Raw genomic sequence first — 26092 nt, forward strand, 5'->3', positions numbered from 1 at the left:
AGGCTTAGTTGAGCTGAGCTGAGTATTAGGTGGGTTTCGAGCCCGCGGTTTAAATTTAGTGAGCTTTTGGGATGTAATTTAAGGGTTAAAATTTATGTATTTGGATGAGTAAAGGGTTTATGGGGCATTCTTTTGTTTATGTGAAGCTAGAAAATTCATATGAAGGGGCATATATCCTAGGGTTTCATATTTAAGAGAGAAAGAGAGAGAAGGGACTTTTCTTTTTATCTTTTCTATTGATTTATTTTCTATTCCGACCTATTATTGTTTACACTATTATCCTTTATGCTCAACTTGATCTTGTTCCTGGATCCATTGTTCTGTTGGATTATTTTTAATTCTTTTAATACAACTTTACTTAAAAACCCTCGCTGTTAAGATATGGGTCTCTAGTGCTTTTTCAAAATCTTCCTGACCCCATACCCGTGCAGATATGGGTTACAATGCTTAGGATTTCTCAACTCAACTTGTAGAACTATGACTATGACAAGAGCTTGAGGTATAGCTGATGATGCAACTTTCTGTGGACAGCCTTGGTCACCACAAGGCCTCGTGATGTGTGGACGTGTTGCGGATGATTTGAGCCAATTTAACCCAAGCAAGAACTGTTGTTTTATATTTAGTTTGACAATTGATTTGTCAATGATTGCTTGCCTTCTGCTTTTCAGCATCTCAAGACATCTTTCAATCTTAGTTGTTAATTCTGTTTGGTTGGTATTCTATTTTTCTTCTGGAATGGAATGCTTTAGTGTTCCATTTGGAAAAATAAAACGCAATAAAAACGTAAGAAGTTGAAAATTTTAAAATTGGTATAAAAAATTTAAAAATAGCTGAGAACAACAATTGTAAAAACGAACGCAGCTCATAACTAAATATTTTACTAGACCGGCCATTTATTAATATCAAGGCAACATCTACCTAAAATCAACATAATATAGGTACCATATATAAGGTAACATCTATTTCTTTTAATGAATGGTTACATATTTTTAAAATCAAAATAATACATATGTGTGTGTGTGTTTGTGTGTGTGTGTGTGTGTGTGTAAAGAGAGTTTTTGTTAAACACAGGTGCAAAAAAGGAAAACATCTCTTCATTATAAAAATATGCTAAATTAAAATCAATGCTTGCTTCTTTCTCTAATCTTATATGTCATGGTTATGATTGTGTCATCATCTTCTTACTCCACATACACCTCAGCCACTCCTTTAAATTTGCCTCATCTACCTCATTGCCCTACACGTTTCTTGATGGTATGCACTCTACACTCTAAGACCTTTATTTTCTCTTCACTTAAAATGTCAATGTCATCCTAGTTGAGGTCATCATCCTTAAAACCGTTGATCTTGAAAGTCTAAAACATCCATTCATTGTCATCATCCAATTGGCTGACATAAAGTGTCATAGGTCCTATTTGTTTATATTGTTCCATGAAACTCTTCCTTAGATATTTGTATTAGCTGTTGTTGTAGATTGCTTTGATAGAAGAGAAGAGAAGGTGGTATGGAGTCCATTGTTTAGAAGGAACTTCTTTGATTGGGAGCTTGATGTGGTTTAGAGGTTTCTAGAGACCTTGGAAAAATGCTATATCAAAGGTGCGGTTCGGATAAAAGGGTTTGGATCTGGAGAAGGTGTCTTCTCCGTCAAATCTTTCTACTATATCCTTGTGTCTCAATCTGTGCCCTCCAGAGTAGCCAAAGTCTGGACGATCCAGGCGCCTCCAAGAGTTTGCATCTTCGGCTGGGCGGTGTGCCTTGGAAAAATTCGAACGGTGGATCTCTTCAGGCAGCAGGAGATGCTAATCATTGATCATTGTGCGCTCTGCATTGAGGGTGGGGAGTCTGTGAACCATATCTTTATTCATTGTTGTTAACTTACCAACTTCTCCAAAAGCTTAAGCTGTTGGAGAAAGGCATTATTTATCTTTTATACTTTAACACTCCCCCGCGTGTGTGGCCAACTTGGCAACCAACTTCTCCAATAGCTTAAGCTATTGGAGAAGTTGGTTAGTTAACATGGTATTAGAGCCAAAGGTCTTGAGTTCAAACCTCCCGGATAGCAAAGAAATCCACATGCAATGGTCGGCCCAAAGTGGGACCACATGTGCCATGTGTTTGCCAAGTGGGCCACACGTGTGGGGGAGCGTTAAAGTATAAAAGATAAATAACGCCTTTCTCCAACAGCTTAAGCTATTGGAGAAGTTGGTTAGTTAACAATTGTAAACTGGTTAGGGAAGTGTGGGGCCGCATCTTAACTAGGTTTGACATTGCGTGGGTCTTTTCGGAATCTCTAGTAGAAGTATTGGAGAGTTGGTCGTTGGTACCGTGGAGGAAAAGGGAAAGATTTTATGGAATTTATCTCTCTTTGCCTCTATTTGGGCCTTGTGGAAAGAGAGGAATGCCAGGATGTTTAAGGGACATTCTAAGAGGCCCGCTTTCCTTGCCAATAAAACTATTGCTCTCACTATGGCTTGGGCATGATCTCTTTCTAGTTTCTCTTTCGTGTCTGCTCATGATCTTTGGTATGGGTGGAAGGAAATTTGCCTAAGTTCGGTTTTAAAGCCCCCTCCCCGGTCTAAAGTTGAACTTTGATGGCTCAACTTTTGGAAATCTGGGACCTCTGGGGATCGGAAGTATTCTTAGGTGTTAAAGTATAAAAGATAAATAACGCCTCTCTCCAACAGCTTAAGCTTATTCAAGTGAAGCAGAAATCCGTGCCATCCGTCAAGGAATTAAGCTTTTAACAAATGTGGACTTTGAGAAAGTTATCATTGAAGGGACTCATTAAATGTCATCAAATGGCTTAGGGTTTCTCATCCTTTTCCTTGGCGATTTGCCAGTTTCTTAAAATAAATTCAAGATGTGATGGGGGATTCATCTCCCCCCCTCTCTCACGTTAGGCGGCCGGCAAATGGGAAGCTGATGGTTTAGCTAGGAGTGGTGTTTTGAGGTAGGCCTTGGACTCATTTGATTTTCTCCCCCCTTGATGTTTTAGCCTGTGCCCTATTTGTGGGGTTGTATCTCTGCTCCTTTCTCATTTCTGCTTGTTGTATTGACCTTCTCGGTCTCCTTTGTCTTTCAATGAAATTTTCTACCACTCAAAAAAAAAAAAAAACGAGATATGGATTATACTACGCAGACCATGTTGTGATATTTTAAATGTCATGTTTTTATAAATTATGCTAAAAAATAGAGTACACTACTATTCAAGATATGTAAATTTTAAATCTAAAACTTAATAACTTTCATGCTGGATTAAACTCCGGTTGTTCTTGCAATCAAATCTTGCAAGTCCTTAGATCCTCTTATCCAAATGTTGCATGTCAGGACTGTTAACCACGTATTGTTTCCATTGCTTGAATCCATACACAACAAGAAAGTATAAAATTTCTGCATAAAAGAAAACATGTACATAGGCAATGTCATTGACACTGAAAATGTAATACTTGTTAACTTTTCTTCTATTGCCAAACAATAGTTTCTTTCCTGGACATCCATATTGACTTCAAGTACAACTCTAGCAGTGATGAATTCTTATCCTAAACATCTTATCTGCAATCATCCTCTCCAATAGTTAATATCATAGTTACCGGAAACTTCCTAGTTAGATGGGAAGCTCGCTTCAGAAGCTAAGTTCTTCTCGCTTCCCAAATTTAAGGGAAGCGCGCTTCCTAGACACTTTCTAGTTCTACGTGTTTTCTCGTAATTAATGATTATGCTTCTTATTTAGGTGATTATTTCTTCCTAAAAGAATATTTTCTCCTTTTGATAATGTTGAAAGATCTTATTTTAAAAAAGTGCAATTAAAACTTGAAAACTCATCTTAAGTTTCAAATGAAATTTATGTGGAACTTTTCCCTAAATCATATTATTTTATAAATATGAATAAAACATGTGAAATTGTAAATTTCTAAAACTAGTAATTCAAATCAGTCACAAAGTCTTATTTTCTACTTGTAATCCTTACCTATATTAACCCCTCCTTCCTAACTTGCTACAATCCTACTCTTTCTATTTTCTTTTTTGCTTCCAATGAGACACCTTTTTTATCCAATCAGGCTTATTATATGCTTCATGTTGAATTTCAATGATACTTCCTAAACATTTTCTCTTTATTATCTTTAAAACTTGTTGCTTCCTGCTTTTTCTCTTTTCTAAACCCCTCGCTTCCCGCACCGCTTCTTGCACTCGGTTCCCACTCTGGCAACTATGGTTAATATTGGATATGGAAAGCAGTTAGTGACACTATCTCGCTGATCCAATCCAATAGTTTGCAGTCTGCACTGTTCCCCAAATTTTTTTCAGCAACATGATTTTTGCATCCCTTGCCCCCACTTTGCCTATGAAATGTTGGTCCACTCCTTCAAAACGTTGGTCTCAAAGTGTTATAATGCTCGAGTAAACTCTTAACTAACAAGAGGGTGGTGATAAACTTAGCAACACTATAGATCTAATGTGGACTTCTGACCAGTTTTTGAATATTAAAGTTTTCTATAGAGAGTTGGGGCAAAAAGTTCGGTTTATTTTGCCGTTTTGTAAGGTATCATGTTAACCCTCATATTTTTCTTCTCTTACATCTTCTCAAATGCAAGAACAAAATTTTACTCTTCTAAAAATTGAATTGTACATCCAATATTGGAGGAAGTTACATAAATTTTGATGGTTTTTTTGAATGATAAAAGGAGACGGGTGCTGCAAATAAGTATGCATTTAAACATCATTTTTCATGATTTACCACCACGATTACCAGTGGAGTATTCTCTTTCCAGATATCTTGTTTGGAAAATCAATGCGATATTTAGATTTGTGGATCGTTTTCATGATTTCTTCGTTGACAAGCGTTTAGCTTTGGAGGATGACTTGAACTTGGGGGAAGAAAGGCTGACTGATGCAGGAAAAAATAAAGAAGGCTTTTGGAAGCGTCAACGGCCATCTAAAAGCCTTATGCAGGTATCAGAGATTGATCGAGGAGGTCAGATCTTCGATCGCAAGGACACCTCACCGATTGAGAGGATTGACCGTTGATCAATAGATCCAGCTATCGGATTTTTTCTTGTTTATCATGTATGTTTCCTTACGGATTTAGGCATCCATTTTTCTTAAAATTACATTTGAATTGTTGAATTTGTTTTACTTTTTTTTTTTTGAAAGGTTTGTAAGCCTCTAGATCTATTGGGGACTTCTGAGCAGTTTTTGAATCTTGAAGTTTATTTTTGAGAGTTGCTTTAAAAGAGATTGATTTATCTCATGGCCTTTTATGGTTTCATTTGAACCCTCATGCTTATTTTCTTCCACTTCTTGTCAAGTGCAAAACGGAATTATACTCTTTGGAAAAAGTTGAAATTTACTCTTTTTGACCATTAATTTCTTTCCCTAGAAAACAAAAAGTAGCTTCCACAGCCACAATTTCTCCTCGCAGCTATCACCATTGAATTACATATGCTTGTGGGTTAAAGTTGCCCCTTTGAGCCCTTCATCAACACAGATTGTGTTGTATTTGACTACCCAATCTTTTCAAACATCAACACCCTGCTTAACTCCCAAACTAAATGCTTCGTCTTCTCCATGAGGTGTCTGACTGCTATATATGATGATTGATTGTCTGTTTCAACATCTATTATGTTCTTCATGAGGTGTCTCCACCAATTCCCTGAATATTGTCCTAGTAAGACAATTATCCCCAAATTGATCAAGATTCATCTCTTCTAGCTAGTTCTTCCATCAGACATGATGGTACATCTACATGCCTTGTAAGAATCTTTATATAACTTCAGTCCACATCCATATTGTTTGATGCCATAAATATTTACAATATTCCTTCAACTTGACATTGCTGCAAGGAATTACTCACATTATAATCCAATGAGTCATCTATTTGATATTGTTCTTAATCCAATGGGTCATCTGTGTGATATTTTTCTTATTGTAGCATCTCATGTATCAAGTTGTCATTTATTGCTTCCCTTTATTCTCTGTTCATTTCTTTTTTTTTAATGGCTGTTTCCCTTTATTCTCTCATTTACTATAGCATGATGGTGTCATAGTTTAAACTAGCCCGAGTCCGCGTCGACTCCCTTTTACCTTGGCCGCATTCCGTGTTGCGCCACATCAACGTTGCGCCCTACATAGTCAATAAAAATTCCTTTGACTTTCCCGAGTTATGACCGTGTCAACCGAGTAGTCAGCTGCGTCAACAATGTTCTTGGCCGCGTCCGCGCTGAGTCGAGAAGGATTTTTATAAGGCCACATTCCGTGCCGCGTCCGCGTTTTTAAACACTGGATGGTGTAGCTTGAAATCCATACCTTTTGGCCTTCTTGTGCAAGACTTCTGTCTATCTTGAAACCATTGTTTTGAATTTCGGCACAAACCGAAACGACATTACAAGATTTCGCCAAAATTTCACCGAAATGTTGCTGTTGAAATTTTATTTTTGGACTTTTTTGCAAAATTTCCAACGAAATTTTAAAAATGTACACCGAAATGTTATAATTTCTACCAATTTTTTTGAAATTTCCCCCGGAATAGCCGAAATTTCAATCGAAATCGTCGAAATTGGCACCAAAATTTTAGACATTTCGATCAAAATTTAAAAAATAAATGAAATTATAATCATATTTTTATGTAAGTTCGGCCAAAATTTCGGCCCGAAACCGAAACATTTCGGTTTCGGTGCTGGCTGAAACCGAAATTTAAAACCTTGCTTGAAACAACCACAATTTGGTGCTGATCCTGGTGCCCAATCTTTCTCCCTCATCGTTGTTGTCCCAAAAGACTTGCTGCTATGGATCATTTTCGATTATCACTCGTATTCTTCAGTGTTTCTCAGTATCTCCCCTTGTCTCTTTTCTTATCGCAGGAGTCGTTTTCAGTCACGTCGTTGCATTTAATAATGCTTGCTATATGTTTTCTTCTGCTGCTTGTGGCCTCTTTATCCGTGTAACCCATTCCTGGTCAAATCACCGTCCTAGAAGCTTCTTTATCAAACATTCCAGCATGTTATTTCTCCTGTTTTGCATTCCTCACAAGCTCTCTAGGTGGTATCACATCACCAACTCCTCAAGATGGTTAAAGATACCTTGTACATGTTATTAGATTTTCCAAAGGGGAAGTTATCGTGGAAAAGCTTAATAGTCATTACTTGGGATAGAAGAGGGAACAAAGAGGAGGAGGATGATTAAAGAAGGAAGGGATAAAAGGCCATTAGAGATTGTGAAAATGAGGAAAGAGAATGTAAGGAGTTTCGCAGGGCTGGAATGAAGGGTTGAGATCACAATGGAAGTTGGGGTTTTGAAAATTTTGTGACAGGTGGAAGTGAGAAACCACCGTGCAGCTATATTAAAGTTTTGGTGCTAAAGTGTACCTATTTTCAAGTGAATGAAGATAGTGCATCCTAGAAACTAAAGATAAGATTTAAGTGACTACTAACATGCACCTCACATAAGTGATGCACAAGCCAGCAGAAGACACAATGGAAGAGGCAAAGGGAAAAGAAAAAACAAGTGGGGAGGGGAGAAAAGCCTAGGTTACGAATGGAAGAAGGCCTTGAGTGAAAGAAGAGATCTGATTTTTCTTTCTTTGTTTATCCAATTAATTATTTTTTTTGAGAAAGAAGGAAAATAGATGGGAAACGATGATACATAAAATATTATGGATTGGAAGATAAGGTGAGAAATGAAGGATGAAAAAGAAAAAAGCTAGTGATTTCGTAGAAATTGAGGGAGGAAGATAGAAAAACCTTTAACAAGAAGAGAGAAGGATTGCATGTTAATCTTGATTTTGATAATCTCGCTCTAATATGTTGTACACAATAAACTACTCTGAGATGAGTGGAAGGTTATAGATGAGAGGGGGATTTCGAATAGAGGAGTCGAAACCTAAGGTGATGATTTTGTTTCGTTTCGGCCGAAACATTTCCTTCCATTCCAAAAAAGGGATCAAAAACACATTTTGTTCCGTTTCGGACAGAATTCTATTATGCTTCATGCCGTTTTGTCCTGTTTTATCTTTGGTTCAGCCAAAACACCCATTTTTTCTTTTTTGAAAAAAATAAAGTTTCTCCCCTTAACGAAACTTGTTGTGGGGTTTTTATTGTATTACCCTTTTTAGCCGTTTTGGCCATTTTATAACCGTTTGAAGGGTATTTTCCATCTTTTTTCCTTCCAACTCCCCCATAAATGTAATGTTATACGTAATTAAATGTGTTTTTTGTTAAATTTGGTTCATGTAAGGGGTTTGTGTGTGTGTGTGTGTCTATTAGTAATTTTTCATTTTTTTTTCCGATTTTTAAAATTTTTAACTATTAAAAATAATTCTCTGTCCATAGCATCTTTTCAGAAACGATATGTCGAAACAGCCGTAACACCGAAGTGTTCTGTTCCACTGTCCAATATGAAATGACAAAAGAGATGAAATTGACAACTTAGGTCTAAACTCAGTTTCTTCATTAACTTACATAATGAGAATACATTGGTATAGATGCATTTGAAGGTCCGATGACCGAAATACCCCAGGATGGATTTCCACCACGCACTTCTTTCTGGTTATTGTTAAGCTTTGCCCAACTGAGAAAGAGCTGATGTTGCGACATATTATCCACAACTTTTGGATAGCTTAACATATGATTTAGTTGACACTTTGAATTTTCAGCGACAGGCGTGCCAACACATGTTGACACCAACACACGTGTTGGCACATATCGACATTCCTTTCAACATTTGTAAACGTACTTCTAGAACTGTCAGACTGAATGTGGGCGCGTCGAGATGTAATTGTACAAGTCAAATAGTATTTATTATCAAATATTGTGTTTACGTCCTCTCTTATCATTAACTCCTATTTTATTATTAACTCTACTTTTAACTCGTCCTTAACTAATATTTGTTGTTACCCCCCTTCCCTAAACCTAAAACATTAAACAACCACTCTTCCAATATCATATTCATTGTATCTTATCGGTCTCTCTCGATTGATATTAGAGACTGAAGATAACTAGATTAGATTGATGAATGCACTATTATTTGATTATCTCATGATTTATTCAGATTTATAGTTGCTTAGTCCTAATATTTTTTAGTTTTTTAAATGAATACCATATTTGCAAATTATGATTACTGACCAGTAATTTTATATGTAATTACACATACAAGCGTGTCCCCATTTCTAGATCTTTAGGGGTTGACATGTTGGGCACCTCGTATCCGTGTCGACACTCGACACATGAATCCGTGTCCACAGATCATAGCATATCTTATGATCTCTTGCTCAAGCATTTATACATATATTTAGGTTATGATAAGCCACAGAATACTCACTTTACTACAGTTCTTCTAATTATTTGTTACAAAACTGGAAAGTTCATTTTGTTATGCTTCTTCATCACCACTTTAATTGCAGACTTTTACAGATGTTGAGTGGACAAAATATTCTTACGATCGGCATTTTTAACACTAGGTCTTATGTGTTTCTATGTGATTCTCTCTTCTTCTAGAAATGTAAGTAGTAGGAAACTATTCCTTCATCAAGTACTGAGGTATAGAATTCTTCCATGGCTTAAACTACTAACTATATTGTGTGCCCTCATTGCTCTTCCCTGAATTTTTTGTGTTGACTGTTGTGGTCCTTCACTCTTGTGACAATAAAAGCACAAGTCAGATTCCAGCATTTCTTTTTTTTTTTTCCTTATGCTCATGAACGGATCAATTATATTGATGTTAACTACTATTATATTCAAGATAGATCAATGTCTCACTCACCAAAAGTGACCAAGGAAATGCTTGTCTTCTCATTCTCAAGGAAATTCTCTTGTCTATTCTTAATAACCATCGAGTAGTAGTTGAGCCCATGGTTCTAGTGTTGATGCCCTCAAGCATGTGGGTCAAGGATTCAAACTCTATCCTTACCTATCAAAAAGTAAAAAACAATTGAATGGTACTGTGTTTTTACTGCAGGTAGATAATTATCATGCATGTTTTAGACTGATATACGACATCTGAAAAGGATTATCACCTTTTTATATTTAGTTTTATGGGCTTTCTATATGCTTTAATTTCATGCATACTAAGTGGATGTCTCAGAATCAAAGTGCCATATCTTAATATTACTTTTTTCTAATGAATATCTTAACATTACTTTACCAGTTTAATAATGTTTTATTTTGTTGTCAGTATGACCAAAACCCTTGAGCGCTACCAACGATGCTGTTACAACCCTCAAGACCCTAATATCTGTGATCATGAGACTCAGGTTTGTTTTGGCATATTTTTTCCTTGGATGTATGTTCCGTTCATGTTTTACGAGAGGAAAGGACTCTTCCAATTCATATATTGTCTAGTTTTTCTAGCTGATAAATTAAAATGGTATATTATCCTATTCTGTTTCTTATTGTTTTCTCCTTCAAATGAATCAATCGTCCATTCACTATGGAGCCACTACTAAATTTGGAAGTAGAACACAATTTTTTAGGAACTGTAGAAAACTGAGAAATATCTTCTCAACAAGGATCAAACACGATGTGCAACAAAATGTCTAGAAATGATGCAAAGAAACAGTCACACAAGAAAACTGAAGATTTGCTTGGTTCAACACTGTGCCTATGTCCACGGGAGAAGATTTTTTACTGTTTCGGTCTAGGGTTACAAAACTCTCCCTGGCCAAGAACACACAAAGACAAACCTCGCAAACTGCAACCCTAATATGTAACTTATATATCAAAGCCACTACATCAGCTCTACTCACTTGTGCGTCATGCATATTAGTACGTCAAGGGTCCTGTATAGTACCAGATTGCAAAACATTAATGAAATATTATTTGAAGCTTGAATCATTAAAAAAAAAATTATTTGAAGCTTGAAGCCATCATGCTTTTGCCTTTTTCTACCCTCGAAGTTAGGTCAATTTCTCCTTAAGTTTGGTTCATCCATGAATTGAGTCCTTTAAAAATGTAAATCTTTCACATGTGCGTCATTGGATTTGTCTCGTTGGATACTGTGAAAGGTACTGAAGGTCCTTTTGTTTTGATACCTATTTGATTTGGAAATGCAGGGCTGGTACCAGGAGGTGTCCAAGCTAAAGGCGAAATATGAATCTCTACAGCGATCACAAAGGTTATTCTCCAAAATTCCATAAACATTACTATCTAACAGGGCTGTGTAAATTTGTGATCTTAAGCTGGACTTGTTGCTATTTACTAATTCGTAATTTATGTCAAGGCATCTGCTTGGAGAAGATCTTGGACCGTTAAGTGTGAAGGAACTGCAACAACTAGAAAAACAACTGGAAATAGCTCTCTCTCAAGCTAGGCAAAGAAAGGTGTTTTCATTATTTTCTTTAGTTACTTCAGACTTATTGATAAATGGTTAGATTGTGTAGCTATCTACTCAACTTTTTCCCACTTTTTTTCACTTTGTATAAGCTTAATTAAATTCTCCGAGTCCATTCTCTGTTGAGAATATATTGTTTCTAACATCGTCACTATATGCAAGGATTGGAAATGGCTTTTCATTATACAACATACAGTGCTCTTTCTGATATTTCCTATACTTGCGAATGGAAAAGAATAGAAGGCACTTCTGGATTTATTGTGTCATCTTTATTTCCATATTTTCTCGCAGTGTTGCAATAAAATAGAATGTTTGATCCAGGACTGGCTTACGAAGCTCTAAAATTCTGAAGTGAAAGAGGTGCATTTTCATTTGGGTCCTTGCACAACTTTCTCTCAAACCTGGGGCTGGTAGTAAAGAAGCTGAGTTTCCAATTCTCAAGATAGCGAAAGTGATTTCCTTAATATGCTGTATCATATTCCTTAAGTTCTGAATAAACTTTGACCTGCATGAGAATTTTCTCAACTTGTTTTCCTTAACCCAAACCTTATAAAACATATTTTGCCCCTGCATATTGTTTTGATTTTTTGTCACAACTAAAGGTGGACCTTCACTTTTTCCATTTATTCTGCCATTCATTTTCTCAAAGAGGAATTACAGTGCTACTCTGGGTTATTCTTGTCAAAAGTACCTGTCAAACTTGTCAAATTGCTACATGGCAACTTTTCTGTGATGAGTTAACTAAAGCCATGAATATTTATGACGAACCTTTTTTGTTCAATTGGGACCTTTCATCCTTGCACTATGTTTATTTCGGTAGCATTTGTTTTATTCCATTAGTCTATCAAGAGATAAGTTTCCCAGATTCCATTGTATATTCCCTTTCTATCATAGTTGTAAATTCCGTTTCGGTCGCCATTTCGTTAAACGAAATTTCGGTGGGATTTTGGTCATTTCGGTCGAAACTTTTCGTTCACACAAAAAGTATATTAAAAAATATGAGAAAAATCCAAAAAAATAAAAAATCAATAGAAAAAGATGAAAAACTAATAAATAGTCCAAAATATGTGTCCCAAAAGGCATATTCATTACTTAAACACATAAAGTCTTGCACAAGTCTAACTGATAGTCTGATACATAGAAAAACATAAAAAAAAAGAGATACATGAAAGTGAAACATAGACAATAGCTAGTAGCAACAACTCTCAGTCATCATAACCCGGATGATCATACTCAATGTCTTCTTCGTCGTCGTCGTCGTCGTCGCCGTCATCACCACCTGGACCACCAGTAGTGACATCTTCTTCAAGAGGCATGAGAAAGTCGTCGTCGTCGTCCCCGGCCCCAACCACAGCAGTAGGTGCTTCAAGATTTTCCCACCCAATGTCTTCCGGCGTGAATATGACATCTTCTTCTTCTGCAACCCAATCCATCATGACATCCAGATGGTCTATGCTCAAAGGGTCACTAGTGGTAGATGATTTCCTCAACAAGTCGCTGAAAAGGAAAACATTAAGTTTAATGTCAAAGGTTAAACTTAAAAGCTTAAAGTGATGAGGTGAGAGTTGAAAACATTATATTACGTTGTACACCTTTCTCGAAACTTAAGATTGTAATGGACAAACACCAAGTCATCTAATCTCTGGTGCTCCAACCTATTTCTCTTTGCAGAGTGAATCTGTTCGAAGGTGCTCCAATTCCTTTCACACCCAGTCGCACTGCAGGTCTGACTGAGGATTCCGATCGCAAAGGTCTGTAATTCTTCCACGTCACCTCCGAATTGATTCCACCATGCAACTGTAAAGTAACAAATAGTAAAGCATTATTTGTTGAGAAACTGAAAGTTAAAATGAATTATACTTAATTAAACAAACAACTCAAATATACCTGGTCCCAACTTCGTTCGGTTGTGGATTGCAAGCTTCATTCCAAACATACCCTTAGCCTCTCGATAATCCTCAATCTGATTGGTGATGAGGTCTTGTGTAGCTTCATCAGGTACCAGTCGAGTGATCATGCCAACAAGCCTCTGGTTACTTCACTATGCCTAGAGAAGGTAGGAGTGAAAAAGAGAACAGGGTTAAGAAAATATCCTGCTGCATGGAGGGGACTGTGGAGTTGCCTATCCCATCTTTGGTCGATGATCCTCCAGATGGGCATGTAATCTGATTTGCTCTTCAACCTCTCCTTGATGTTCTCTTTGGCCTTATCCATGACCTCATATAGGTAACCCATCGCCGGTTTGTCCTGCCGATCTACCAAACGCAGCACTCTCACTAAAGGCTCGCTGATGTTTAGAATGTACTTGCATTGGTCCCAAAAATATTTATCCAACACAGTACTAACTACCCCTTCACTCAGTGGGTGTTGGACAAACCTACTAGTACTATACTCATCAGACACAAACATCTGCTGAAGTGCTTTCCGATTCAACACCAGACTTTGTATGCTAATGAAATTTGTAGCAAATCTGGTTGCAGCAGGGCGGCACAACTCCTTCCCACATGTGAACTTCTTCCTCATCAGATTCAAGAGGATTCCATGGTTGTAGATGAACTTTGTAATCGTCCGAGCCCTCTCAACTGTGGTTGCTATGTGAGGAAATACAGTCGGTTTGCACAGATGCTCCAAGATGAGATCTAAGTAATGAGCTGCGCACGGAGTTCAGAAGAATGTACCAAACGCGGCTTCTAGTCTTTTCCCAGCAGCTTTGTAACTTGGCTCACTGTCAGTTACAAATTGCACCACACATTCCGGATTCACCTCTCCGACAATCTTTTCAAAGATATTGTATAATTCATCGGCATTCTTCACTATGCCATATGCATCAACGGATTTGAGGAATATGACTCCTTTAGGGCAGTACACCAAAAAGTTGATTAGGGAACGTTGTTTGGTGTCTGTCCATCCATCTGCCATAATGCTACAGCCAATGTATCTCCATGACATCTTAATCTCCTCCAAGTAGTTGTTTACCTCATCCACTGTATTCTTCAAAATGGAACCCCTTAAAGCATGATAAGTAGGTGCCTTATAACCCGAACCCACGGCATTCACCGCATCCAACATAGGTTGCCAGAAAGGTGAATTGGCAACGTTGAAAGGGAGATTGGCATCGTAGCAAAGCATGCCAACCGCCATGTCTGCTATATCCATTGTTTCTTTGGTAGCCAAAGCACTTTTAATGCTTGGCTGGACTCCAAGGGTTGTTCTTGGTGCAAAGAAATTCCTGATCCCTCCTGTGATTCCCTTCTTCTTCCTTTTTGTACCACTCGGTTCTACAAGAACTTCCTTACCTCTTCGTTGAGGCAATTGTGTGCCAATGTCTTCTTCATCCTGCTCTTCTTCTTCATCTGGTGTGCCATAAAATCCTCCAACCTCTGCTTTGGATAGGCTCATCCTTGCCCTTTCTTTTCTCTTTGCATCTAAAAGTTGCTTCATTCGATATTTTACATCTTCAGTCACTTTTTTGCATGATGCTACTTCACCAGGAACAGCCGCTAAATGTTCTTTCAAGCGGGTTATACCTCCACCTGATATGACTTTGCCACAGAATATGCAAGTTACTTTATTTTTTTGATCCGGAACCAATGTACCGTAAGCCCATGCCGGGTCATCCGATCTAGCGGGTGTCGAACCAGTAGAGGATGCTCCTGCAGAAGGTCCCGAGCCCGACCCACTCATTCTGAAGAAGTAGAAGAAGGGGAAAAATGAATTAGAAGAAAGAAAATTGAAACAAATTACAAAAAAATGAAGTAGAAGGGGACAAATGAAGTAAGAAAAAAAGAAAGGAAATGGAAAGAAATCAAGAGAACCTTGAGGTTGAACTTGAGTTGAAGAGAAGAAGAAAAAATTAGCCTTCACTCACTTGAAATAAGCCTTTAGAAATAGTTCTTGACTTCTTGTAGTGGTAAGTTGAATGTATGCCTTCCCTTTGCTCCAAAATAGACTTGGATTGAGTTGAAGAAGAGGATAGACTTGTAGGAAATTTAGTAGAATAGATAATGTAAGTGAAAGTAGAGAAAGAAGGAGAATCACTTATGTGAAGCTGGAGGATAACAAGGTAGGGAAAAGGCTATTTATAGAATTTTTAATTGATTGTGCATTTAAAAATGACTAAAATACCCTTCCCAACAGCTATAAACGATCACATTTTGAGGTTAAAATGGTCAAAAACCAAAAAGAGCCGTTCCAGGGGCATTGTTGTAAAATCTGCAAAATCCAGTCAAACTAGCCGTTATGCACGATTTCGGCCGGAATGGAGAATTTCGTCCATTCCGGACGAAATTCCGGATTTCGGAAAATTTCGTCCGGAATGGCCGAAATGGAACGAAATTTCCACCGGAACGAAATTTTTGGAATTTCGTTCCGGAATTGGAACGAAACCGGTTCGTTTCGTCCATTCCGGACGAAACGAAACGGAATTTACAACAAAGCTTTCTATTATAAAACTCGAATAGATTTTCAATGTACTTGCGATACACTCAGAGATCAAGTAGTTTCCTTTTCAAACATAAGTGCAAAATAGTTAGTTTAAAGGGACAACATAGCTCTGTTTAATGCTCTTGTTTATTAACATTTATTTGATGGCATAGCACTAGGTACTTGCCACCGAAGCACTGAGAGATCAATGTTTTAATTTTCTCATGGGCATCTATGCTTCAAAACTTTTTGAGGAATTTCTCGACAAGACTTTATAGAAAATGAATTGGATTATCTATGGATGAAAGCCTAAAGAGATGAGAGTGGGTATGCGGAATCTTCCACATATAACTATCCATTGTTTTAAATCTCCACCAAAACCGACACGACCAAATTGTTTATGTTTCCATCACTGCTAAAATGATACCAAAACTAAAACTCATCCTAAAACATAAATCGTAAGTGCATTAGTGGTATACTATATCAGTATTTGCTATATAATTATATTTAGGTGAATTGCATATTAATTGTGGTGTATGGATTATGTATAAATATTTATATGAATTACTTGTAAATGTGATATGTACTTTATTTTTAGACATGCAAGACAGTGCATGTCTCTAACAATTGCAACAAGGATTTTCAAAGAAATGCATAGTTTAAGAGTTCAACCCTGAAAGAAACCAAATTCATCCACATCTTCCATACAATAATTCTGAAAAGAGAAAATAATTTTCTAGTGAATAAGAATCAGATCTCTACTCATATCTCTCCTAAAAAGGTGTGTGGGTGACATGAGTGGCACTAATTGGGTTAAATTGGGGTATAAAAACGATGGGAATAGGGTTGACTATAAAAAGTGTTAGAAGTTGGAGTTTAGGGATAGAGAGAGGAAGAAGAAGAGGAATGGAGAGATGGAGAGTCTCCAATAAGGAGCTCCCATGGAAACGATGTATATACAGGCCCATCTAGAGCAAAATAAGTACAAAGACAATAATAACCCTCACACACATAATGACTAAACTGCCCTTACACTCTTCAACACTTTCCCTCAAGCTGGAGTGTATATACTACGGAACTCCAGCTTGCTACAAAGAAAACTACAACCAACAACTAAAAAAGACCATACAACAAAAAATACAATAAGCTCAATCACCCAGCTTGGTACAACACTCCTCCTCAAGATGGTGGTGAATACATAATGAAATACATAACAAAAAGGGACAACGGCCACAACGAGTACAACAATATCAACAACCACCAAAACAATGAGCTCCCTCTGAATCAACACTACCATTAGAGCGATCACCACAGAGCCTCCCTCTGAATCAGGGCATGGCTATCATATCTGCATACCAATAACGGTCGAACGGAGGCGCCTCGACAGGGACATAACAACGAAGCACGAACAAAATACGCACACCAAAGGCGCCCACAACGAACAACGGTGAAGCACCGCGAGTAGACGTCAACGCAAAATAACATCGCCAATAGAAGAACTCTAACTAACAAAAAGGTGAGAAGAGCCACCAACCAACCAACAAACAGGGCGATAGAAAATCAGCCCATGACAACAATGATCAACAATTAACGCTCAACAAAGGGGCGCACGACAACCAACCAACGACGGTCAAATATCACGTCGCCTGGGAGAACAACCAACCAATGACAGCCAAACATCACTGTAGACACCCAATTTTGTCAAGGTGGAACTAATGATAGGTTGTCGCGAGGAAGAGTCTCATGACGAGTCCCAGAGCACCTGTAGTGTTTCTCTTAATCTCTCTCTAGGTTATGAAACTAGGATAATTTTTCAAAAAAGAACTTTACCCCAGAGGTGAAACAAAATCTCGTCTTTACACGGTATCCTGCCTATCACGGCACGGCCAAAAAGTTCGTTTTCACACAGCCTTTCAACCGATAAGTTAGCTTTGGGTCAAAAGCATTCGCTTTTACCCAAAACCACTCCGTGTTCCGTAAACCACTGATATTAGTTTCATTGGAATCTCCTCGGAACGAAGAATCCAACGGATCTGACCGCATGCGATTTGGAGTCCAAACGGAGAAGTTATGGTCCGCCGAAACTTCCCGAAAACCCGTCAAAAGAGATGAAAAAATCATGTTTTTTGAACAAAAAAAGACGAAAAATCACATTTTTCAAAACCTTGCCGGGTCTCAATTCGCAAAGCGAAAATTTCGCACTCTGCAAATTTGGGATCCGTCCCCCTATAAATAGGGGGTAAGAGTAAAAATCAGATTAAAGATTTTAAGATTTTAGTTTTTTAACTTCTCTCTGGTTTATAGTTTTAAAACCTCTGGTTTTCCTCCCTTTTTTGGTTTTTCAGTTCAAAAACCCTTCTGAATATCAGAAAACCCTAGTTTCTTTGCTTTAGAAGAGAGAAAGTAGAGAAATTCATAGGTTGCTCACACTGGGCGTCGGCATTCTGCCAAATTTCCAAAGACTCGGAGCGAAATCCTTCACGTAACGCCGTTATTCTGTCGAATTTCATAGAACTACGAGCTATTTTTCTATAGTAGCGCTGTTGTTCTGCCGAAATCTGGGCAATCCCGAAGTCCATTCGTCCAAATAACGTCGTTGTGTTGCTGAATTTCGGAGAACCCAAGACCCTATTTAGGGCTGCAAACGAACCGAATATTGGGATGTTTGTGCTCGGCTCGCTTAGTTTGAGGGTCAGCTCGTGTTCGGCTCGTGTTCGTGACGAGCTTTATTCTATGGGCTCGTGTTCGGCTCGCCAAAATTCAACAAAGCTCGACCTCGGCTCGGCTCGTTTAGTAAACGAACGAGCCCGAGCCGAGCTTTTAATGAGCCGAACCGAGCCAGGCTCGAGCTTGGTTGGGTTCGGGTTCAGCTCGTTTAGTAAACACAACAAATAAATACCTTTAATATAATATATATATATATATATATAGAGAGAGAGAGAGAGAGAGAGAGAGAGGAAAGTGTCTCTAGTCTACGTACTAGAGATCATTCTCCAGTCCGTCGACCAAAAACACATGGGTCCCACCTTATTTGGGTGATGCAAAGCATTCTTTTGATAGGCCCTGATATAGAGAGGGTGTCCACAAAAAATCAGCTCCATAGGATCATCCCAACCCTACGATTTGTGGAGCTTAAAATGGACGGCTATAAACCGCCACAAATCTGCCCATTTTTTAGTTCCACAAAACGAAGGGTTAAGATGATCCTATGAAGCTGATTTTTTGTGGACACCCTATCTATGATGGAGACTATCAAATGAATGCTTTAGATCACCACAAAAAATGTGAGCTAGCTTGCCCAATCACATGGGTCCCACATTTTGGGGAGTGATCCAAACCATTCATTTGCAAGGCCTTATCATAGATAGGGAATGTACCAAAAATCAGCTCCATAGGATCATCCTAACCCCTCCATTTGTGGAGGACAAAAATGGGGCAGATTTGTGTCTGTCCATTTTTGTCCTCCACAAATGGAGAGGTTAGGAGGATCCTATGGAGTTGATTTTTGGTACACCCCCCATCTATGTAAGGGACTTTCAAATGAATGGTTTGGATCATCCTAACAAAGTGGCCCCCCATGTGATTGGGCAAGCTAGCTCACCATAAGTTTGGTGAGCTTAAGCTCACCAACAGTTTCCTCATATATATATATATATGTGTGTATATATATATATATATATATATATATATATATATATATAGAGAGAGAGAGAGAGAGAGAGAAAACGGTTCCTACACATGTGTAGATAAGTTATCTACACACTAGCTTAAAATACAATGGGGGCCACATTATTTGGGTGATCCAAACCATTCATTTTAAGGCCCTTACATAGATAGGGTGTCCACAAAAAATCATATCCATAGGATCATCCTAACCATTCGAACTATGGAGGCAAAAAATGGACTAATTTGTGAAGGTCTAAAGACATCCATTTTACCTCCACAAATCGTAGGGTTGGGATGATCCTATGGATCTGATTTTTTGTAGACACCCTATCTATGTGAGGGCCTTTAAAATGGATGGCTTGGATCACCCAAACAATGTGGGCCCCGACTGTATTTTAGGCTAGTGTGTAGAGAACTCTCTACACATATGTGTAGGAACCATTTTCTCATATATATATATAACGAACATAATCCGAGCTTTAAGCTCGGCTTTATGAATCGAGCCTAAAAAGTTTACAAGCTTGTCCAAGCCGAACTATACAAAGCTCGAGTTCAGGTCGTTTATTTGAGGAGCCTAATTTTTGGGCTCGGGTTCGGCTCGTTTAGTAAACGAATGAGCCCGAGCCGAGCTTTTAATGAGCCGAACCCAAACATGTTCTTGATCCGGCTCGGTTCATTTGCTGCCCTAGCCTTATTATCTAAATAGCGCTGTTGTTCTGCCGAAATCTCGGCAAACCCGAAGCTCTCTCATCCAAGAAGTGTTGTTGTTCTGCAGAAATCACGGCAAATTCAAAGTCCTTTCGTCTAATCAGCGCCGCTACACTGCCGGTTTCTCGACAAGCTCTCACTTTCCTTTGGTAAATTTACATTTATTTCCCAGCTTTCTGCACTTCTATTAAAAAATCAGTGCAGGCTAGTTATGGGGTTTAGGGCTCCTTTTGCACTAAATCCTGTAACATAAATCTCTCTCCTCTCTGTAAATAGGGCTACGTTCCCTCTCCTTATCCCACCACTGTCTCCGCTTCTACCATAGACAAATGAGACAGAGACGAGAGCCCTGACGCTCCATGGTGTTGGACAAACGGAGGGAATCATAAACCCAGAGTTTCTTTCCCTTTTTGTACTGTCTTTTCTGTTTGATTTTAGTTAACCTGATTATGGTCAGTTGCGAGATCTTTTGGGACTCACCACAACATACGATCTCAATCAGGATAACTATCGCTTATTTTTGTTCTTTTGTAAATTCATTTTATTTACATTCTGGAATTTAGCATAATCCAAATAAAGGATAAAATGATAAGTTATCCTGATTAAATTCTTCAAAAATGCCAAATCAAGTCAAGAGACCGGATTCATCCAGGCAAGAGGGGTGCCTAACACCCTCCCCGATTGTAATCATAACCCTTACCCAGATATCTGTAAGGACCATGCCTTAACAAACAGAGCAAATTAACAGGTTTTAGGCCCAGAGCAAAAGAACCCCTTTGGTTATTGATCTTCTAATGAAATTCGGATACCTATCCCCCTTTCATCGGAAGAACAGGCACGGGTCCTAGGCCCTAACCTAGGTGGCGACTCTGAGTTTCTCTTTCTTGAGGAGTCCAGATAACGGTTCCAAGTCCGCAAGAAAAGCAGATCAACAAACACTCCCTAAGTGCCCGATGTGGTGATCTCCTTCACCCCCGATGCGCGCGGGAAAAAACCGGCTCCCACAATCATGTCGCCTGGTCATCAACAAGGCTGAGAGCAACGCCAACGACCAGATATATAGTCACCAACAACGACAAGGCCGAAAGCAACGCTAACGACCAGACATATAGCCCCAACAACGACAGGGCCAAAAGCAATGCTAACGACCTGGCATATAGCCCCAACAAAGTGGATAGCAATACAAACCACTACAACCACAACAAGGGTGTAAAACTACGCCAGACAACTACACTCACCATGACTCACAAAGTGAGTCCAACAACACGACTCACAAAGAGAGTCCACCAACAACAAACCAACCACGCCAACAAACAAACCAAAGAACCAACCAACGAACAACCCACTAACAATCAACCACCACCGCAACCAACCTAGCCAACAAGGAACACAAAACAACAATCAACTAAAAGACACCAACCAACCCTTATCCACCAACAAATCAACAAGCAAATAACCAACTAAAAGACTACCTACAAAGACCACAAGAAGACAACAACAAGACAACACTCCATACTTGGAACTACATGACAACAACACTCCCTCTCAAGTTGATGCTGAAGGCCATCAACTTGCAACTAAAAGAAGAACTTCAAGTCACAACATCCTTCTTAGACATTTTACCAAACACTTGGTGTGCGCCTTTGACATCAACACAATAGAAGACAATGGAAAGAAAGAGATGACAAGAAGACAATCACAAGAGACCACACTCCATCCATGGAACTACAGAGGACACAAGAAGGCAACGACCAACCAACCAACAAAAGACTACCAAGGAACTCCATGTGGAACCACCACCAACAACAAGACCAACGACGAGGAACAAGACAACCACCAACAACAAGACCAACAAGGCAACAACAACATCATGACAACAAGACAACAACTAAACAACACTCCACCTCAAGAAAAGACAATAAAGAGAACACTCCAAGACCAGAAGAACTACATGAAAACACTCCCCCTTGAGTTGAAGGCTCCACACCTCTCTCAGACATTTCATCGAACACTTGACTGCGCCTTGAAGAACAACACAAAGGCATGAAAGCCAAGAAAGACAAAAGAGAGAAGACAACATGGGGAAACCATCGATGGGGAAACCCAAAGAGTAATAGCACACAGAACAACACAAAGGCAAAGAACAACCTTGATTTTGTCATGTAAAGGAAACCCAAAGAAATAATTGCAAGTAGGAGGTGGGTTATGCGATTAATCGCATGAGGATAACTTAGGTAATCGTAGGATATGTTTCAACTGAAGCTTGCGATTAAGGGAGAGAGAGAAATGTGAGAATGGGAAAAGACCAATAAATAATCACAACTTGGACTGGTATGCTTGCGATTAATAAACCGAGGAAGGATAACATCACAGACACGAAAAGGGTTGCGGAAACACACAGACGAGAGAAAGAGGATACGTAGAATGGTGGATAGACTCTTCTTCTTCTTTCTCAGCCCTTTGGCTCTGATACCATGTTAGAAGTTGGAGTTTAGGGATAGAGAGAGGAAGAAGAAGAGGAATGGAGAGTCTTCAATAAGGAGCTCCCATGGAAACGATGTATATGTAGGCACATCTAGGGCATCATAAGTACAAAGACTATAATATCCCTCACACATGTAATGACTAAACTGCCCTTAAACTTTTCAACAAAATGATATCGGAAGGTTCAAAGGGTGAGATTGTAAGGAAAAATTAGTTATAAAAAGTAAAGGGAAATGAAATCAGTATTTGGGAGGGTGTGCCGGGCTTCCTGCTTTGCTCATATGTTGCAAGCAATTTCTGAGAGGGGGAACAGAGAAAGAGCAAACCGGAGAGAGGGAAAGAAGGATTGTTCACAGCCAAGATAAAGATAGAAGAATAGAGAATCAACCTTTCAAAAAAATAAAAATAAAAGGATAAAGAATCAAGCTGGAGAAAAGAATTACGATCAATAAAGAAATCAAGATCTAGAAATGGGAGAGCTAGGGGTAGGAGGCCGATTATGAACCCAATCGTGGGGTGGTGAGAGAGAGGAGAATTGAAAATCATGTGAGAAGGGAGAAGGAAAGGGAGAGTGGTGAGGAAGGTGAGGGGAGAAAAGAGAGATGGGGAAGATGAGGAGAGAGGAAAGAGTGGAAGGGAGGGAAATCGAGAAGGGGGTGAGGACGGGGGTCGGCGGTGGTAGACGACGTTTAGTACTGCTGATGTCACTAGCCAGCCCTCGAACCAACTGCATCTGATCCAAGCCCCAGATGCATAATCCACAGAGATATAATCCCCCTCCTCATCCACGAGAGGTACGCCCAACACCTCTCGTAACTCCTCCTCAGAGACCGGCCTAAGCACAATACCTTCTCCCCCCAACGGAAGTCCAGAGAGCGCAGAGAAGGCGAGCAAAGTTATGCCCACCTCTCCTCTCGGAAAGTGGAAGGTGTGGGTGTTATCCCACCATCTCCATGCCAGCGCCAACACTATATCCTTCTCCGCCACCCGAGGGTCGAGAAGGATGAGCCTGTTCATGCTTGCGGCCGCAACATAGGCCCGAGACCCTAGGGAGAGAGTCCCCCAAAATCTCGCAGCCCCTCTGATGGAGTCCCGTGTGGTCATCTCGGGCAAATCCTTGGTTGATCCTCCAAGGTATGATTGATCCAAATATGCTTTAGCTCCTTTGCATTGTGTTTGGTTCATCTTCAAGCATAGGCCATCAATGGTATGTGCTAGCATGGATTGACCTGTGAATTACCTGTCTATAGCACAACACTCAAGGCAAACGATCAGTCCATAAACGACTAATCAATTTGAGTTTGTTAATCATCAAAACAAGGTGATTGAATGAACCCATGAGAACCCTTGGGCTAAAAATATTTGAAAATGTTTTAAACAAGTTTTGATAGGATTTATTTGCTTGTCCAGGTTGGCCTTAGGAACTCGGTTTTTGTTCAAATGTGATGAAATGCCATATGGGTCCCAACATGTTGGTACACCACCATGGCCATGTAGATACAAATGAAAAGAAAAATAAATCATGTGTTGGGCAAAACGAGGAAATGACTCTCAATTATTTGAATTTTAAGAGATGGTTCGCGAATCGGTAGATAGACCATCTCCTACAAAGTTCAAACGACTACGAGCCCCCTATCAAGAGCGATCTTATGATTTTGGCAGGAGGCTCGTTTCATAAACATCATTGTCCGGTAAAATCAATAAAAACAGCGTGCAACGCCCTAAAATCTATCCCTCCGCAAAGTCTTCCTTCAGGGATAGACTCCCAAAGCAGTCCCTCCCCCAGAAATGGAAATACAAAAAATAAAGACTCACCTCGACTCTGCGAATTCATCCCGATAAATGGCAGCGGGTATGTTGCAAGAGCGTGCCACTGAACCAAGGAGCGGGAGTCTACTCGTCGTCAGGGCACTTGCGGTCCAGCACAATCACCTTCTTCCCTCGAGAGCGGTGTTTGTGTCCATCTCTGCGAAATCTTAAAATAACTAGAAACCCGCAGAGAAATATCAGAGAGAACAAAGTCAGAAAAGCGAAGAATGAATAAAAACAAGGTGTACAAGCTTTTATAAACCTCCAAAATCGCAGGTCGCACCCTGCGATTTCCAAATTGGAGGTTGCGATTTTGGTATCACAGCCTGCGATTTTGGTAAATCGCAGGCCCCTGCGATTTCCCAATTTCGCCCCTGTTTCGCCTTGTTCCTCCTCCCTAGATGTTCAAATCTCATCAAAATAGAGTCAATCGATCCCCAATTTTCCTTGAACTCTTTGAAAAGACCCCAAGGTCTTAGTCAGAACCCCCAAATCGGAACCAATCATTCCCAGGAATCTCTGCGATCAGTCTGTAAAATTCCTAAATCACTTTTCCTACCTACAAGCACTTCACTAAGAGCGCCTTCATCCGTAGCAGATGTATCCTCACATTCGTGAATACTTTCAGTTCCCGAACCGACCGATTCTCCAAAATCGATCGAACTCAATCGCGACCAAACTCCAAATCAAATACATCAATCACAATCAAATTCCAATCAAAGTCGCTCAGACCCACCTCTAAATGACCATTCCAACATTCAAATTTCCGAACTGGATCCCGTCACCATGGATCCTCTTACCCAAAGAGTCGATCGGATCCCGTCACCACAGATCCTTTCCTCTGAGAGTCGATCAGATCCCGTCACCATGGATTCTTTCCTCCGAGAGTCGATCGGATCCCGTCACCACAAATCCTTTCTTCCAAAACTTGGAATCGAATCTCGTCACCACGGATCCCCTCCCCGTAGACTGGATCCCGTCACCATGGATCCTTTCTTCTAAAAATTGGAATCGGATCCCGTCACCACGGATCCCTTCCCTCCCAAGAGTCGATCGGATCCCGTTACCATGGATCCTTTCTTCCAAAAATCAGAATCAGATCCCGTGACCACGGATCCTTTCTTCCAAGAGTCGATCGGATCCCATGTCAACGGATCCTTTATTCCAAAACTCGGAATAGGATCCCGTCACCACGGATCCCCCCCCCCAAGAGTCGATCGGATCCCGTCGCCACAGATCCTTTCTTCCAAAAATCGGAATCGGATCCCGTGACCATGGATCCTTTCTTTTCCCAAAATTCTGAATCGGATCCAGTCACCACGGATCCTTTCATCCTTCAAAATATGGATCGGATCCCGTCACCACGGATCCCTCCCTCAAACACAAACCTTGGGGCACATCCTAATGCGGAGCCCCGCCTTTTGGCCAACCCCTAAGGCACCAGCACCGGATGCCAGCAAGGCATCCCCTTCTTATCAAATCTTACATTCCGGCATCCTCATTCATCAATCTTGCACCAGATGCCTTAAAAGCATCACCTTCATCAATCTATCAACGGATGTCAAAATGACTTCCCCGATCATCCCTCCCAAGCAGGACAGTCTGTGGATCAAGTGCTCACACAAGCAGCACTTTCATAACCTAGATTAACATCAGGCGATAGCCTGGCCCCCATTTGGTCCCT

General features: G+C 39.7%; 1 protein-coding gene across 1 annotated transcript in view; it reads left to right on the forward strand.

Moving 5' to 3' along the window:
* LOC143887819 (agamous-like MADS-box protein MADS3) overlaps positions 1-26092 on the forward strand; it is a 65531-nt gene that overhangs the window by 26850 nt on the left and 12589 nt on the right. Inside the window, exons 2-4 of the mRNA XM_077392014.1 lie at positions 10165-10243; positions 11042-11103; positions 11209-11308. Coding sequence (XP_077248129.1) covers positions 10165-10243; positions 11042-11103; positions 11209-11308 — 241 coding nt within the window. The remainder of the gene's footprint in view (positions 1-10164; positions 10244-11041; positions 11104-11208; positions 11309-26092) is intronic.

This window comes from Tasmannia lanceolata, unplaced genomic scaffold (genome assembly GCF_043159265.1).
Source record: "Tasmannia lanceolata isolate RefF3 unplaced genomic scaffold, GAP_Taslan_0.1 ptg000012l, whole genome shotgun sequence".
NCBI lineage: Eukaryota > Viridiplantae > Streptophyta > Magnoliopsida > Canellales > Winteraceae > Tasmannia > Tasmannia lanceolata.